Here is a 15,517-nt window from a genome sequence, read left to right as displayed (position 1 = left end):
GGGTTGGAGTTTGGGGGACTCGGCTCTTCTGTGCAGTTTCTTTGGCTGGCCTCTTAGAATCCCCATATATCCCTCTGCCGGCTCCTGTATCAGAGTTACCTGGATGCTTGTCAGTTTCCCACTCCTGGGGCGGGACTCACAAGCCCCTGCAGGGCCACCTGGTTGCCCAACTGTGGGGCACTATCCACGTAGAACGTGACCCACAGCAGCCCTGGTCCTCCAGGTAACTGTATGCAACCTCCAGGATGATGGCCAGTGGGCGAGAGGAAAGAGTGGGGGTCAGACCCACCTGCATCCATACCTGGCCCTGCCACTCTCTGAGATGGTTCCTCAGCTTCTTCAATCTCAGGATCCTCACCTGCGGGGCCCACCTTCCCACACAGTCAGGCTGGGCAGGTTGACAGCTCAGGGGCAAGGCCTGAGCAGGGTGCCTGCACCCAGTAGAAGGGGTGCAGACTCTAGTTACCTTTCATTCATTCAGTAAGCTCTTAGTAAGCACCTGCTGTATGCAAGACACAGGTGATAGGAAACGAGAATATGACCCAGTCCTGTCCTTGAGGAGCCACGCTCCAGTGGAGGAAACGGACAGGAGAGTCACTTGCTGTCACACGGGCCAGAGCATATTTCCCTGCAAGATCTCAGGATCTGCCCCACACCCCAAAGGGCTCTGACAAGAAAGGGGACCTGGGTGCCTCTTACGATCAGGTGTCCTTGTTCTGTGACAGGTTGAGGGAGATTCTCATGGTGGCCAGCGCCAACATCAAGACACCCATGATGAGCGTGCCCGTGCTCAACACCAAAAAAGCCCTGAAGAGAGTGAAAAGCCTGAAGAGACAGCTCACCAGGGTGTGCCTGGGGGAGGTAATTATCTCTCGGACCTGCTATAAACTGGGGGACCTGCTGCTGCCTGGGGGGACCTGCAGCTGACTGGGTGACTTGCCGACTGGGGGACCTGCTGACTGGGCGACCTGCTGACGGGGGTCCTGCTGCAGATTGGGGGACATGCTGTAGACTGGGGGACATGCTGCTGCCTGCGGGGCCCTGCTGCCGACTAGAGGACTTGCTGCCGACTGGGGGGCCTGCTGCTGCCTAGGGGGACCTGCAGCTGACTGGGTGACTTGCTGACTGGGGGACCTGCTGCCGCCTGGGCGACCTGCTGCCGACTGGGCGACCTGCTGACGGGGGCCTGCTGCAGATTGGGGGACATGCTGACTGGGGGACATGCTGTAGACTGGGGGACATGCTGCTGCCTGTGGGGACCTGCTGCCGACTAGAGGACTTGCTGCTGACTGGGGGGCCTGCTGCTGCCTGGGGGGACCTGCTGCCGCCTGGGCAAGGCGTTTCCCCCACAGCCTCCTGTCAGGACTGTTCAGACCCTGGGCTCAGACTCTCACCAATGAGTGGGGAGCTTTCTCTGCCAGGTGCTGAGCAGGGGTGGGGCTGAGCAGGAAGCTTTAGAAGTAATCAAGCAGCGTTCTCGTGTGCCTTACAAATAAAAAAACGTCCTGGGTTAGTGTGCCAGCCCTGCTGGAGCCCACGCCCCGCAGCCAGGGCTGTTCTCCAGGGGTGACCTGTAGGGTGGCGCATTTCTTTGGGGTTTTGGCCAGTGGTCCCAGCCTGTCCCCCAAGCCCTCGGGTTTCCCATAACCCACCTGTAATGCCCTGGTACCTGAGCAGTTGGTACCTGTGTATCTGGTTCTAGGTGCTGGAGAAAGTCGATGTCCAGGAATCCTTCTGGATGGGAGAGAAGCAGAACAAGTTCCGGGTGTACGAGCTGCGGTTTCAGTTCCTGCCCCATGCCTATTACGAGCAGGAGAAGTGCCTGAGACCTGCGGACATTCTGCACTTCATGGAGACGAGGTCAGGACGCGGGCCACTTCGTTGCTTGACTTTGTCGTGGGCCTTGAGCCCTCCTGGCTTCAGGACTCCTGGAGGTTGGGCTCATTTGCCCAAATTAGTTCTTCATGGGAAGCGCTTAGGGAGCATGGGCCCTGCAGCCTAATCTGGAAACCTCATCTCCACTCTGGCTTATACGCGTGACTGTACTGACCACACACCACTTCCTAAACCCCGTTCTTGCTGGTTGGTGAGCCTTCTCAGGGTTGTAGGCTTTCAGGCATGGAAGAAGGTGACCGCGGAGAGAACAGCCGCCACAGTGGTGCTGCTGTGATGGCGGGCCGGCGCTAGGTGTTCGTTTCTGACATGATGTGATTCCAGGCAGATAATATAGTTCCTGGTACTTTCATCTCCTGGGGATGAGCAGTACACCTGTGGCCTGCTGCTTGTAAATGCCAGTTCGGTAACTGGGTTGCCTCCAGCTTCTTACAGAGAAATTCTGGTTGCCTTCTGGTAGGGAGAATGAACATCCTCTCAAGTTCAAGTCACTGTTGGACATTGGAGAAGCACAGGCCACAATGCTGAGTACACAGGAATGGGAGGTGGGCACATCGGGTGGGACCAGCCAGCCAGAGTCAACAAAGCCCTTTTGATTTGCCTGCTGACCCCAGATGGAGGAGTGCACACTCGTGGCTGCAGGGCCTCGCAGGTCACAGGCTGGTGGGGCCGGTAGGGAAGGTGGGGAAGCTCCCGACGAGTGCGCAGAACCTGCCTCCAGCAGGAGGGAGTGTGAGCCAGGGAAGCCCGATCTGATTTACAGAAGAAGAAAGTCCCCGCCCCCATCTTTCTTCTGTCTTTGGTGGTTTGGTTACTTGCTTTTATTTTTATAAATAAGTTTCCTAATTTTTAAACATTAGCAACCAATTCATATCTTTTTAAAAGCCTGGTACGGCCCAAATAGATCCCATCTCTTGGTGGGATTTGGCCACAGACCACAGACCATCTGCCTCTAACTTAGACCGCGTGGCAGTCTCTAAGCTGCTCAGAGAGAGAACCCATGACAGACAGTGTAGCAGCAGAAAGTCCATGAGTTCTCTTGTCCCACAAACCTTGCCTGAGTGACGCCCACTCAGAGGCAGGTCATGAGGCAGTGTGGCCAGGAGAGAGCGGCTGTCCTCCCCCCTGAAGCTGTGAGCTGGCTTCGGGCTGGTCCCTAAGGTGGCATTTAGGATAGTGGGTATTGTGGCAGATGGGGAGCTCGGACGTGAACTCAGCTCTTTGGATCCTGTTCCGGTGCATGTGAGCCCAGGGTGAGGCTGTCACTGGCTGGGCCTCGGGAACACCTCCATCGCTGTCCACCTGGGTAGGAGGTTTGTTCTCTCAGGCGGCCCTGCTCTCCTGGTGCTGGCATGTCTCAGGAGACCCGTCTGTGCTCAGCCTGCCAGCTCATTAATTACCCGGGAGGAGAGGCCTCCCAGGCTGCGTGTGTGTGTGTGGCCACGCTGCCCTCTTCTGGGAAATGGAGCTGGGACCACGTGGCCATTGAGCATTGTCAAAGGCATGGAGTGGGATGCTCGGCCCCATTTCTAGTCGTCTGAGGCCCGTGAGCAGGTGGGTCTGCAGGAGGCTTGCACCAGGCTGTGTTTAGAGTTCCCTTTACTTGCCTCATCTTGGGGAGTTGAAAGCCCGTCACTTTTTTTTTTTTTTTTTTTAAATTTCAGAGAGGGAAAGAGAGAGAGATACATCAATGATGAGAGAGAATCATTGATTGGCTGCCTCCTGCACACCCCCTGATGGGGATCAAGCCCGCAACCCAGGCATGTGCCCCTGCCTGGATTGGAACCCGGGACCCTTCAGTCTGCAGGCCAACGTTGTATCCACTGAGCCAAACCAGCGAGGGCGAAAACCTATCACTTTTAAAAAATTTCTTCTTGAAGGACGGGCTGGGCTTCTTCCAGCAGTGAAAGACTTTTTTAACTCCCACTTTGTACTTTGCTTGTGCACTTGAAAAGCTGTGATAAAGCCGTGTGCAGGAGCTCTGGTGGAGCTGCTCTGTGGCTTCAGCAGAATGGGCCTGAGGTGAGGGAAGGAGCCACATGTGGACTGGGGCATGGCCAGGACCCCTGTTGTCAGGTGTGGGCAGTGAAGCCCCCGGTAAGGCCTCTTACAGACACAGGAAGTGTGCCCGTGCTGCAGAAGTGTGACCCTCCCACACAGCTGCTTCTTCATTTCTCCCTCCTTGTTCCTGCCCCCTTTTCTCTCTTCCCTTCCCTCCCTTTCTTCCCTTCTCCCGCAGCTGTGGGATTATGACACTTTTCTTTAATTCAGGTATAATTGACATTATATTAGTTTCAGGTGTGCAACACAGTGACTCGACATTTTTGTACATTGTGAAATGGTCACCACAATAAGTCTAGTCACCATCTGTCTCCTTACAAAGTTAATACTATATTTTTGTATTCCTGTATTCCTCAGGCTGTACACTACATTGCCGAGACTTACTTATTTTATAACTGGAAGTTGATACTTCTTAATCCCCTTCACCCATTTCGCCCCCTTCCTCCAGCCCTCTCTTCTCTGGCACCACCCATCTGTTCTGAGTCTGGGTTTTGTTTGTTTGATTTGATTTTGTTTTTTTTTAGATTCCACATGTAAGTGAAATCACATGGTATTTATCTTTCTCTGTTGACTTATTTCACTTAGCATAATACCCTCTAGGTCCATTCATATCATCACAGATAGATTTCATTCTTTTTTATTTATTATTATTTTAGGGAGAGAAGAAGGGGGAGGGATGGAGAGATAGGAACATCTATGAGAGAGAAACATCATCATTCGGCTGCCTTCTGCAGGCCCCCTGCTGGGGATCGAGCCCACAACCTGGGCATGTGCCCTGACTGACTGGTGAATCGAACCAGTGATCTCTTGGTTCATGGGTTGATGCTCAACCATTGAGCCACACCAGCCAGCGCATTCTTTTTTATGTAGATACTCAGTAGTAGTCAAATTGCTGGATCATTTTTGAGGAACCTTTATATTATTTCCCATAGTAGCTGCACCAATTTATATTCCCACCAACAGTGTAGGAGGGTTCATGAGACTATTGTAACACAGATGGGAAACAAAACATATAGATCACAGTGACACATATTGTACTGGCAGGTAGCTCTGAACACTTATGTAAATTATCTGGGGGGTGGCGTGGGGTGGAGAAGTGGAAAGAGCCTTGAACTAGGGTCAGGGTGTCTAAGATCTGGCCTCCGGTCCTAGCCATGAAAGGAGCAGGCGGGCCATCTGCAGTTCGCGCTTCTGTGAGTCCGACTTTGAAAACAACAGGTGGTGGAGCTATTGGCAGGCACTTTGGGAAACAGCCAAGGGTGTGTTCTGTGTTTATAATCATTTATGTGGAATGGGAGCTTTCTGTGCAGCCTCCCCTGCTGCTCCCTCAGTTGCCACGTCCTGACAATCAGCCAAGCGTTCCCGGGGCAGTCACTGGGGCCTTCGTTCCCTTGCTCTGGGAGTGGCACACGGTTTGCGCCTCCAGGAGAACTCGCACACTGGCAGCATGTCTGCCACTTTCCGGTCATGTGTTTAGTCTAGTTTTTCACCTTCTCGTGTGTTCTGCCACCAGTCCTGTTCACCAAGAGCGGCAGGTGAGGTAGAAAGGATTCCCAATCAGGGAGATTAGAGGAGGCCTCTTGGAATAACATCTGCACTTAGACCCAACCTTGGGGTGGGGGGATACAGCTCCATGTTAGATAAGGGGCTGGGGAAGTCGCTAGCAGAGCTAATGGCTTGAGCATGCGCTCATAATGTGCCCAGAGGCGGGTGGGAGCAGATGTGTAATTGGGGTTGAGGACAGTTGTGGGGGGACTTGGGATGCTGAAGGGAAGCGCCTCAGGTGGGTGATATTGCCCCAAAGTAACCGCCTGGTAAGTCAAAGCAGCAGCCCCTGTGGCAAGCCCAGTGCTCCACACCTGGTCCGTCCCTGCACTCTGCACAGCGGGCGGCAGGGGCTGGGAGTGGTCCCTCTGTACCAGGGAGGTCAGGCCCTCTCTCCAGGCTCAGGTGGAACAGGATCTGGAACCAGAGCCTGTCCTTTTAGAGACTTTGCTTCCCAGTTGGAGTCTCTTTCTAAAGGTAAGCCTGGCGTCCCCCGTCGGGCCCTCACCGCGGTCCCCAGTGCCTAGTGACCCAGCTCTTCCCAGGTTAGTAGGCGGGAGCCCTTTTTCTGCCCTTGGTAAAACCACATACAACTAAGTTTTAAAGAAGAATGAGGAGGGAGAGTGGCAGTGATGTTGTTTTTAATCCCCCAATAGTAAGCACATGACCTGCCTGCTTCTCACATTAAGACTCTAAACTCCTGGCTTTCATCCTGGCTGTGCCCCGGGGCACAGTAGAGGTTCAGACCACTGGCTGGCTGCCTGGACACCGGAGGCACCGGATACTTCACATAATTAAGAGCAGACCAGCCCTGCCCGGTTTGGCTCAGTGGATAGAGCACTGGCCCTTGGACTTGAAGGGTCTCAGGTTCGATGCTGGTCAAGGGCACATACTTTGGTTGCAAGCTCGAAGGTCCCGGCGTGCGTGTGGGAGGCAACCGATCGATGTGTCTCTCTCACATCTGTTTCTCTCTGTCTCTCCCATTCCCTTCCATTCTCTCTAAAAATCAATGGAAAAATATCCTCGGGTGAGGATTAACCAAACAAACAAAAGAGCAGTCCATTTGGTATGGTTGCAGTCTGATGAAGCAGGTAGAGAGTAATAAACACAGAAGCAGGGGGCGGGGGTGGGGTGGGATGGGATGAGTCCCCAAGGGAACGAAAAATATCTCAGGAGGAGAGGGGGCGGGGAGGGCAGGAAAGGCCCCCTAGGCTGTGCTTGAATTGGTTCTTTTAGATTGGTTTGGTTCTAACCTGATGACAGGATTTATTGCCACAAAGTAAGTTATCGTTGCCTTTGAAATTCCACTGAGCTTGTCCACAGCTCTTTCATCAAATTGCTGGGCTTCCACACCAAGGAGACAGGAGTTACCAGGCCTGAGCTGTCTCACTTTCTGGAGATGCAGGGGCGGGCAGGCAGGGGGAGGCCCTAGTCCTGGCTGGACCCCTCTCCGACTGTAGATTCGGTCGTTTGCTAGGTGACAGCCACAGCGGCACCAGCTGTCGTTTACTGAGCATCACTCTGCCAGGTCCTGTGGCCGGTGTCAGACATAGTGTGATTGCTAAGCCTTAAAACAAGGTGCATGAAACATTGATACCCACTTTTCACAGACGACGGAGTTAAAGACTGTCGTGCTCAGCCACACTCCCTAGGATGGGCAGAGCACGTGTTCAGAGCAGGCCTGGCGGGCCGGGCAGCCGTGTTCTTTCTGACGTGCCGTGTGCCATTCAGAAACTGCAAGAGGGAAAACGTGAGCTGAGGGGGAGGCCAGGTCTCGGAATAGCCCCAACCAGTATCGGCCTACGTGGGTGTGAGATCCTCGGACAGAACTTCCTGCCCCCGCAGCAGGGGGCGTGGAGGTGCTGTTCCTGAACGGCCTGCATGACCTTCTTCCCGCTTTAGATTCTTTAAAATCCTGATGGAGTCCATCAGAAAGAAGAACAACAAAGCGTCAGCCTTCAGAAGCGTGAACACACGAAGAGCTACCCAGCGGGATCTGGACAATGTGGGGGAGTCAGGGAGGCCTCCGGTGAGTGAGTCCCTCAGGGGTCCTTGGGGACTGACCCAGGGAGGGTCCTCTCTCCTGGGACAGGTCCATGACTGTTCTCAGCGCTCCTCAGCCCCTGCCTGTTGCTGGCCCATCTCTCCACTTACCTTAGCATTTATCTGCTGTGCTGAGAGCTGAAAAGCAACATTGACTTTTCAGGTCGGGTGGCCACACAGGGGAGCAGTGTGGTCTGGTGGACGTGCAGGGCAGCAGCGTGGTCTGGGGGCCGTGCAGGGGAGCCGTGTGGTCTGGGGCTGCGCAGGGGAGCAGTGTGGTCTGGGGGCCGTGCAGGGGAGCTGTGTAGTCTGGGGGCCGAGCAGGGGAGCAGTGTGGTCTGGGGGCCGCGCAGGGGAGCCGCGTGGTCTGGGGGCCGCGCAGGGGAGCAGTGTGGTCTGGTGGATGCCCAGGGGAGCAGCGTGGTCTGGTGGATGCCCAGGGGTGCAGCGTGGTCTGGTGGACGCCCAGGGGAGCAGTGTGGTCTGGTTTGCCCCGGTTAGGGCCCCAGGTCATTCATCTGTCTGCTCCCAAGGATTCCACTCCCATCCCTCCCCCCAAATTCATTTTTTTATCCTGAGGATAGACTCAAAATAATGGTACCTGCTGGGCTTTTGGAAGTTCTTTTTGTGTTTCATTGTTCTCTGCCTTCGACTTACGTAGGCCCAGTGAACTGAGGTCAGTGGGTACTGGCAGGGACCAGAGGCATTTTGAAGCAGGGCCGTTGGACTTTAGTGGCCAAAAAGGAAGGAGCCAGGGAAGAGCCTTTGGACCCGAGGCAGTGCGGGGGCAGGTCCCTGAGTGTCCTCTGAGCCGGGGTTTGTTGCGCTGTACTTAGGTGGGGTGCAGCAAAGACAGGCACTGCCCCTGCCTGCTCGGTGACCTCAGCTGTGCCACCCCCTCTCTGGGCCCGTCTCCTCATCCCTAAACTGAGGGACTGGCCTCGACCAGAGAGCATTCTGGGTCTCCTGCCATGGACGTCTACCAGTTGGCTAACTCCGGCAGAGATGGGCACGGACTGTCTTTGAAAGGCTGCCCAGTCCTTATCGTTAAATCACTCAGGAGACTGAGAAACTAGGAGCCAAGGTCAGAAAGAGAAAGGTATAAATACTTGGTTTTTAAAATGCTCAATATCCCACCATGACAGCCCTTACTCTTCATCTCCACCTGCAACAAAAATATCTGGAAGAGTATTTTGCACCATCTTGTTTTAGTGACTTGCAGAGTCTGGGCCCTTTAAAAAATTGTTTTAAATGCAAGATTTTGCAGGTGGTCCATGTAAAAACGGAGGCCGAAGAGGAGCTGTGGAATCAGGGCTACACAGAATAGACACTGGGTGGGCGCCTGGGGTTGGGTTGGAGGGTAGGTGGGAGGTAGGTGCATCGGTTGGTGGGTGGACAGGTGGACTCCCCGGGCAGTAGGTACTAGAGCACATCTTGTTCCTCCTCGGCCTCACCGCAGGGAGAGCAGGAAGGCGAGGAGGGAGAGGAGGAGCACATTGTGGACGCCGAAGCGGAGGAAGGAGACGCCGATGCTTCAGATGTCAAACGCCGGGAGAAGCAAGAGGAGGAGGTGAGGGGTTCCGGCTGGGGTGAGGGGCTGTGGTCACGCCCCCCTCCTCCGTCAGACCCAAGGGGTCATTCCTGACACATAAGGCTGCTCCTTTGTCTCTGCTGGGACCTGTTAGGAACCTTGGAGCCAGACCAGCCTGCCCTCACTCCTCTGCTAAGAAGACGGTGTTCTCGGGCAGGTGCCGGGCGGGGCCATCCAGGGCGGCCCTGTGGGTCTGGCTGTCCTGACCTGAATCAGTGTCTAGGACCCAGCGGCCTTTGGCAAGGAGGCGAAGTCAGGCTGCCTCCCGTTTCTAAAATGAAAATATAATACCTCCGTCCTCTCCCCCAGGCCAGTCCTCTGGTGTCATGATGGCTTAAGGACAAAGGGCAGGGTTGGGGGGCTGAGGGGATTCACAAGGTGAGAGTGAGGAGGGGCATGGGCACTGGGGGGCTGGCATTCCCAGGGGATAGGCCAGTGGGGCAAGGAGGATGGCGGCCCAGGCCACAGGGCAGGCAGGGCCAGGGTGGGCCGGCCGGTCAGATAAGCCTCTGCCGACAGCCAGAGCGATGGGGGCCCAGCCACAGCCTGCGCTCCCTCCCTGCCAGGTCGACTATGAGAGTGAGGACGAGGAGGAGGGGGAGCAGAATGACGACGAGGATGTGCCGGAGGAAGGAAACGTCAGTGGGGAAGGCGCCCCCACAGTCCAGGAGCAGGATGAAGAGGGGGGCTCAGGCCCCGAGGAGAACTCGGCCCCGGCTCCACCCTCGAGGCAGCCCCGGAAGCCCAGCAGCAGCCAGGAGTCCCAGGAAGCGGAGGCCGTGGAGCGCCGGGTGCAGGCCGTCCGGGAGTCCCACCCGTTCATAGAGGACTACCAGTACGACGCCGAGGAGAGCCTGTGGTGCCAGGTCGGTGGTCAGTGCCGTGGGGCGGGCGGGCGGGCGGCGGGAGGGGCCTGCTGCTCAGCGCGCTCCTGCATGGGCCGGGCGGCCATTTGGGGCCCGTGAGAGTTGGTGTCTCTTTTTAATCCCAGGGCCCTTAAACCCACATGTGACCGCTGTGGACCCTCTGCCCCAGATCACGGCCTCACAAATGTGACTTTCAAATCCCTAGAGGGCCACTGCTCTGACTTTTCAGTAGGAGTGTATGTGGGTCTGACCTGCCAGGCCCTGTGAGTGCTTTCACACGGCACCTCATTCAGCCCTCGGTTTGGCAGGTCGCAGCACACGTGGAAGCTGGTGGGGCAGCAGGGCACTTATTTCTGCCGCCTGCCGCCCGCCGCCCCTGGTCTCCGACGTGGGGGCATGGCTCCCTCGCAGGCTGGTGGTGTGGAGGCCCAGACAGTCCACACACAGCTCTCCTGTGCCCTGATCCGGCCAGTGGTTCCCCTATGGCAGTGTAGGCAGGAGTCACTGCCCAGGATCACACACAAACCCCTGTGTTGCTTTGTGGTCACTGAAAGGGTAGCAAGGGCGATGTTGGACGACGTGAGTTTCACCGTTCTCACCGACACCAGTGACATATCGCTCCGCCGTTTCCACCGTGGCCTGGGGGACTGGAGCTGGCTGCTGTGTATGGTCGGCTTAGCCACAGGTTCACGGTGCAGACTCACTGACCCAGCTCCCCCAGCAGGGCCATCTGTCCCCTGTCCCCGGCCAAGGCGCTTACTAAGAGGGCTTTAAGGGGTACCTCGGGGAACCCGGTTGGCGTGGCCTCTGTCCTGTGTGGGGCTCGGGCGGCCATCTCCCTGGGCTCAGCTCTCCTCCTCTGGCAGGTGACGGTGAAGCTCCCGCTGATGAAGATTAACTTTGACATGAGCTCCCTGGTGGTGTCCTTGGCCCACAGTGCTGTCATCTATGCGACCAAGGGCATCACGAGGTGCCTCCTGAATGAAACCACCAACAGCCAGAACGAGAAGGAGCTCGTCTTAAACACAGAAGGAATCAACCTTCCAGAGCTGTTCAAGTACGCCGAGGTACGGCCCAGGCCCCCTGAAGGCCGCCGAGGTACGGCCCAGGCCCCCTGCCGGCCGCCCAGGTACGGCCCAGGCCCCCTGCCGGCCGCCCAGGTACGGCCCAGGCCCCCTGCCGGCCGCCCAGGTACGGCCCAGGCCCCCTGCCGGCCGCCCAGGTACGGCCCAGGCCCCCTGCCGGCCGCCCAGGTACGGCCCAGGCCCCCTGCCGGCCGCCGAGGTACGGCCCAGGCCCCCTGCCGGCCGCCCAGGTACGGCCCAGGCCCCCTGCCGGCCGCCGAGGTACGGCCCAGGCCCCCTGCCGGCCGCCCAGGTACGTCCCAGGCCCCCTGCCGGCCGCCGAGGTACGGCCCAGGCCCTCTGCTGGTGCACGGCCAGCATTGCCTCTGCCTCAGGCACTCGGGGCCAGGTCCAGCCACTCTGCTCTGGTGCTTGCTGAGCCGCTGGTGCTTCTAGCCCAGGGTCCCCAAACCAAGTTGGCATGGCCTGGCCCCCCTGTGTGGGATCTACCATGCGCGTGAGTCCAGTTACTGCTCACAATACAGAACCTGCTTAACTGTAACCCCGAGTTTCTCAGACTAGTCCTTCCTATTTAATAAAAGGGTAACATGCAAATTGTCCTCAGGGGCGGGAGTTCAACCGACCAGGAGTTGGATGTGTGCTGACCACCAGGGGGTGGCAGCCGGTAGCCGCTAGGCACCCTATCCGTGCATGAATCTTGTGCACTGGGCCTCTAGTTTGAGTATAAATGCTTTTCTTTGTTATTAAAACCTTTCCAGAGTACAGTAAGAAAGAGTTTGCTGAGTTGCTGGCCTGGGAGCTGCTCACATTATCTGGTGAAGCAGGCCCTGGGCGTAGAGGTGGTCCAGGCCCAGCCCCCAGGCCCGGCCAGCAGAGGCCCATGTACCTGTCCCACCTGCTCCATCAGCAGGTCTGTCCTTTCATCTGAGCTCTCCTGGCTCCTCCCACCTCCTCAGTCCCCCACGGCCTCTGAGATCCTCTCAGCCCCTGTGCACAGAGTACTGGGAGCTGGGACCCCTCTCACCCGGGTCCTCTGGTCCCCAGCAAGCTGCAGAGCTCTCCTGCCTCGCAGACTTCCCCCACAGCAGCTGCCCACAGAGGCCCCTTCTGCCCGGGACCCTCTCACGTCGTCCTCCCCCAGGAGACAGAGCAGGAGGGTTCGCGCCTGCTGAGAGGCAGCCAGGGCGAGCTTCGTGTCATCCTCGCGAGTTCATTCAAACAAGGCCAGACGAGCCCCCAGGTCCTCCAAGGTCTTCTGTGGGGGTGACTGCCATCTCATGGAGCCCCATCAGGCCCCCAGGGCGGCCGAACTGGACCCTGACGAGGCCCAGGTTACACCCTGCAGCTGACTGTCCCTGCCCGGGTGCCTGGACAGGTGTCTGTACTTCTGCTAGGGAACTTTCCTCACCCATCGAGGGCTGTCTCGATCCTAGGAGATGGGTCTTTCTGTTAAATAAACAAAAACAAAACAAAAAAATACCTTGACTCTAAAGCGGGTGCCCAGTCCCTTGCTCTGGCAGTGAGGAGCAGGCCTGGGCCCAGCCAGTGTCCTATCGGCAGCTCTGCCCACACTGTTTCCTCTCCATTACCCTGGCGGCCACTTTGTCATCAGTTGTGCTCGACTGCCAGACAAGGAGAGAGCAGCCTGGGTGTTGCCTGTGGAGGGAGCAGAGGCCAGGCCCTCCCAGTCAGTCCCTCCTCCCTCCCCAGATCCTGGACCTGCGCCGCCTCTATTCCAACGACATCCACGCGATGGCCAACACATACGGCATCGAGGCCGCCCTGCGCGTGATCGAGAAGGAGATCAAGGACGTGTTTGCTGTGTACGGTAAGAGACTGGACAGCCATGGGGAGATCGGGGTGTCGTCCAGCGGCGCTGGGGAACTGACATGAGGTACAGTGAGCGTGTAGCTGTCGGAGGCCCTGAGAGTGACCAAGGATCGCTTCTTGGCCTTTTGGCTAAGATCAAGTGTGGAGAGTGACCAAGGGAAGGGGCGACTTGTGTTTCAGTCTCATGTGGCAAGTCCCATCATCAAGGGCCACCACTGTGTCTTGCCCGCCGGCCTCTGAAAGCTCCTGTCTGGTAACTGTTAGGTCCGCCCAGCAGGAGCCAGGCCAGGAGACGTGAGCGTTTAAGAAACTATTACATCCTCTGACCGCGGCTGAGACCCCGTGTCGGCGTCAGCATCGAGGGAGTGTTTGTTCTCCTGGAGAGGGGCTGGGTCGGGGTCGCACCAGCAGCTGGGGGAGCTGCCTGAACAATGGGGCACTTTGGAAGATAGCAGGATGTCTGGTGGGCACAACTCGGTCAGGCAGAGGGGAGCGCAAGCCGGCTGCGGAGTGTGTCTCATCTTCTGCAGGTGCAGGCCGTTTGCGTCAAGCTATGGGGAAAAACCTTACAACAGTTTATTTCAGAGAGCAAACCAGGGGCAGCACATCCGAACAGTAACTTGGCCTGTCCAGCCGTCAGAGTTTCAGTTCTCGAGTGAAAGCAGTGCTGTGAGTTCCCACGCCCCGTCTGGAGCCTGTTTCCTGTGTGACTGGCGGCGGCGGAGCAGGGAGGCAGTGTAGCGAGGAAGAAGGGAGGGACACCTGTCGGGAGCCACTGCCCCAGTGCGGCCTCCTTCCTGATGTTGCTGCCCGTTGACAGGCATTGCGGTCGATCCCCGCCATCTCTCCCTGGTCGCCGACTACATGTGCTTCGAGGGTGTTTACAAGCCGCTGAACCGCTTTGGGATCCAGTCAAACTCGTCCCCTCTGCAGCAGATGACGTTTGAAACCAGCTTCCAGTTCCTGAAGCAGGCCACCATGCTGGGTCAGTGTGGGCAGGCCCAGCCCTCCTGCATCTGCTCCAGGCAAATGGGCTGTTCCTTGGGCATCTTTCCACACGCCTTCGCCTTCCCCTTCCCCTTCCCCTTGCACGCGAGCAAGGTCTCATGGAGGAAGCGGTTGGGAGGGGTGGGCAGCAGGCAGGGAAGTGCCGCTGTGTTTTGAAGGGAAAAGGGCCTTCTCTCAATGCAAGGCAGTCGGCCTCCAGGACCCGGGGCTGCTCCAAGGTGCCCCATCCACCCCCTCACACCACCCCCAGCTTCTCCCTCAGCCACCTAACGCGTGCTCTGTCTCCCAGGATCCCACGACGAGCTGAGGTCTCCTTCCGCCTGCCTCGTAGTTGGGAAAGTCGTCAAAGGCGGGACAGGCCTGTTCGAGCTCAAGCAGCCCCTGCGATAGCCACCACAGCCGGCTGCCTGGCCTGGAGTGGCCCAGAGGACCCAGGAGGGCTGGCCAGGCCTGCCCTTCAGTGAGAACCAGGAGACCAGAACCCGGCGGTCCAGTGACAGTGCAGAGCACAGCAGTGACGCTGGGTTCCGAAGAGCAGCTTCCCCAGGAAAGTGGCAGCGTTGATCATCCTTGCCCCTCTCCATCTCAGGACATACACAAGGTTCAGCAGGGCCTTGGGCATGGCCCCCTGTGCCACAGGAGACTTAGAGGTGCGAGCCCTGGCCCCTCCAGGTAGGAAGGTGAGGACCCGTTGCCCTGAGCAGCCAGTGACTGCAGGCGGGATCCTGGGCTCCGGAGCAGGGACAGAGCCCCCTGCCCACGCCCACCCTGCTGCACCAGCTTGTGGACAGAGCCCGCCGCCCACGCCCGCCCCTGCTGCACCGGCCCTGTGGACAGAGTTCCCCAGACTTCACCCAGGCTCTTTCCCTGGGCCAAGCACAGGGTGGCACAGACCTGCACCCACCCAGCTTCTGGGCCTGGGCCCTGCTGGCATGTGGCCACATGTCCTTCTAGGCCAGATTAGCTCTGAGTCTGGGCTGGTCTCTCCAGGGCCCCAGCAGCTCACCCTACACATAAAACCCTGTCGCCAGCCAGGCTACACTGTTGGAACCAGTTGCTTGGCTGTCTTCCTCTGGCTCTGCTCTGAGGCCACGCCCCTCTGCGCAGACCCTGCTCCGTCTGGCCTCCTGTGGTCTCTGGCACCACAGCCAGGGGCCCTGACATGAACCGAAAAGTCAGGACTGTGCGAAGGCTCAGTAAAACCAGGGGCTGTTTCTATTTCTGTCTAAGGTTATTCCAGCTCAGGCTGAGTAATAAACATCACTGGAACCAGCTATTAGGAGAGAAAATTTAAAGCTTGGGGTTTTTTTATTCTTTCCTTGGTTTGTGGTTTCTGCATTTGTGATGTGAGAGCTCAGGACTGGGATTTCTTAGCACAGTCACTTCTCGGCTCCTCTTCCTGTTCTTGGCAGAGGACCTGGGGGAGAGCTCAGCCCCCACAGCCAGCCCTGTGACCCCATCCTGCCCCTTCCTCTGCAGCCTGTCCCTTCTGAAGCCAGCTTCTGGCCCCAAGGCCAGGAGAGCGGAAGCCAGCGGGGAGGAGCTGTGCGTCCGGGTGGGGAGGAAGGCCTTGCTTGGGAGAGTGACCACACTGC

General features: G+C 57.7%; 1 protein-coding gene across 1 annotated transcript in view; it reads left to right on the top strand.

Annotated features, from left to right (window-relative positions):
- Nucleotides 1–15,194, top strand: part of POLR1A (RNA polymerase I subunit A) — a 75,252-nt gene extending 60,058 nt beyond the window's left edge. The window contains exons 26-34 of the mRNA XM_070429630.1: nt 726–861; nt 1,703–1,860; nt 7,402–7,528; nt 9,002–9,112; nt 9,700–9,999; nt 10,866–11,066; nt 12,795–12,912; nt 13,735–13,899; nt 14,212–15,194. Coding sequence (XP_070285731.1) covers nt 726–861; nt 1,703–1,860; nt 7,402–7,528; nt 9,002–9,112; nt 9,700–9,999; nt 10,866–11,066; nt 12,795–12,912; nt 13,735–13,899; nt 14,212–14,312 — 1,417 coding nt within the window. The 3' untranslated portion in view covers nt 14,313–15,194. The remainder of the gene's footprint in view (nt 1–725; nt 862–1,702; nt 1,861–7,401; nt 7,529–9,001; nt 9,113–9,699; nt 10,000–10,865; nt 11,067–12,794; nt 12,913–13,734; nt 13,900–14,211) is intronic.
- Nucleotides 15,195–15,517: the final 323 nt, after the last annotated feature.

This window comes from Myotis yumanensis, unplaced genomic scaffold, assembly GCF_028538775.1.
Source record: "Myotis yumanensis isolate MYYU_CA2020_CCGP unplaced genomic scaffold, mMyoYum1.0.hap1 SCAF_11, whole genome shotgun sequence".
Lineage (NCBI taxonomy): Eukaryota > Metazoa > Chordata > Mammalia > Chiroptera > Vespertilionidae > Myotis > Myotis yumanensis.
Note: the sequence above shows the minus strand (reverse complement) of the source record. Positions and strands in the feature narration are given on the sequence as shown.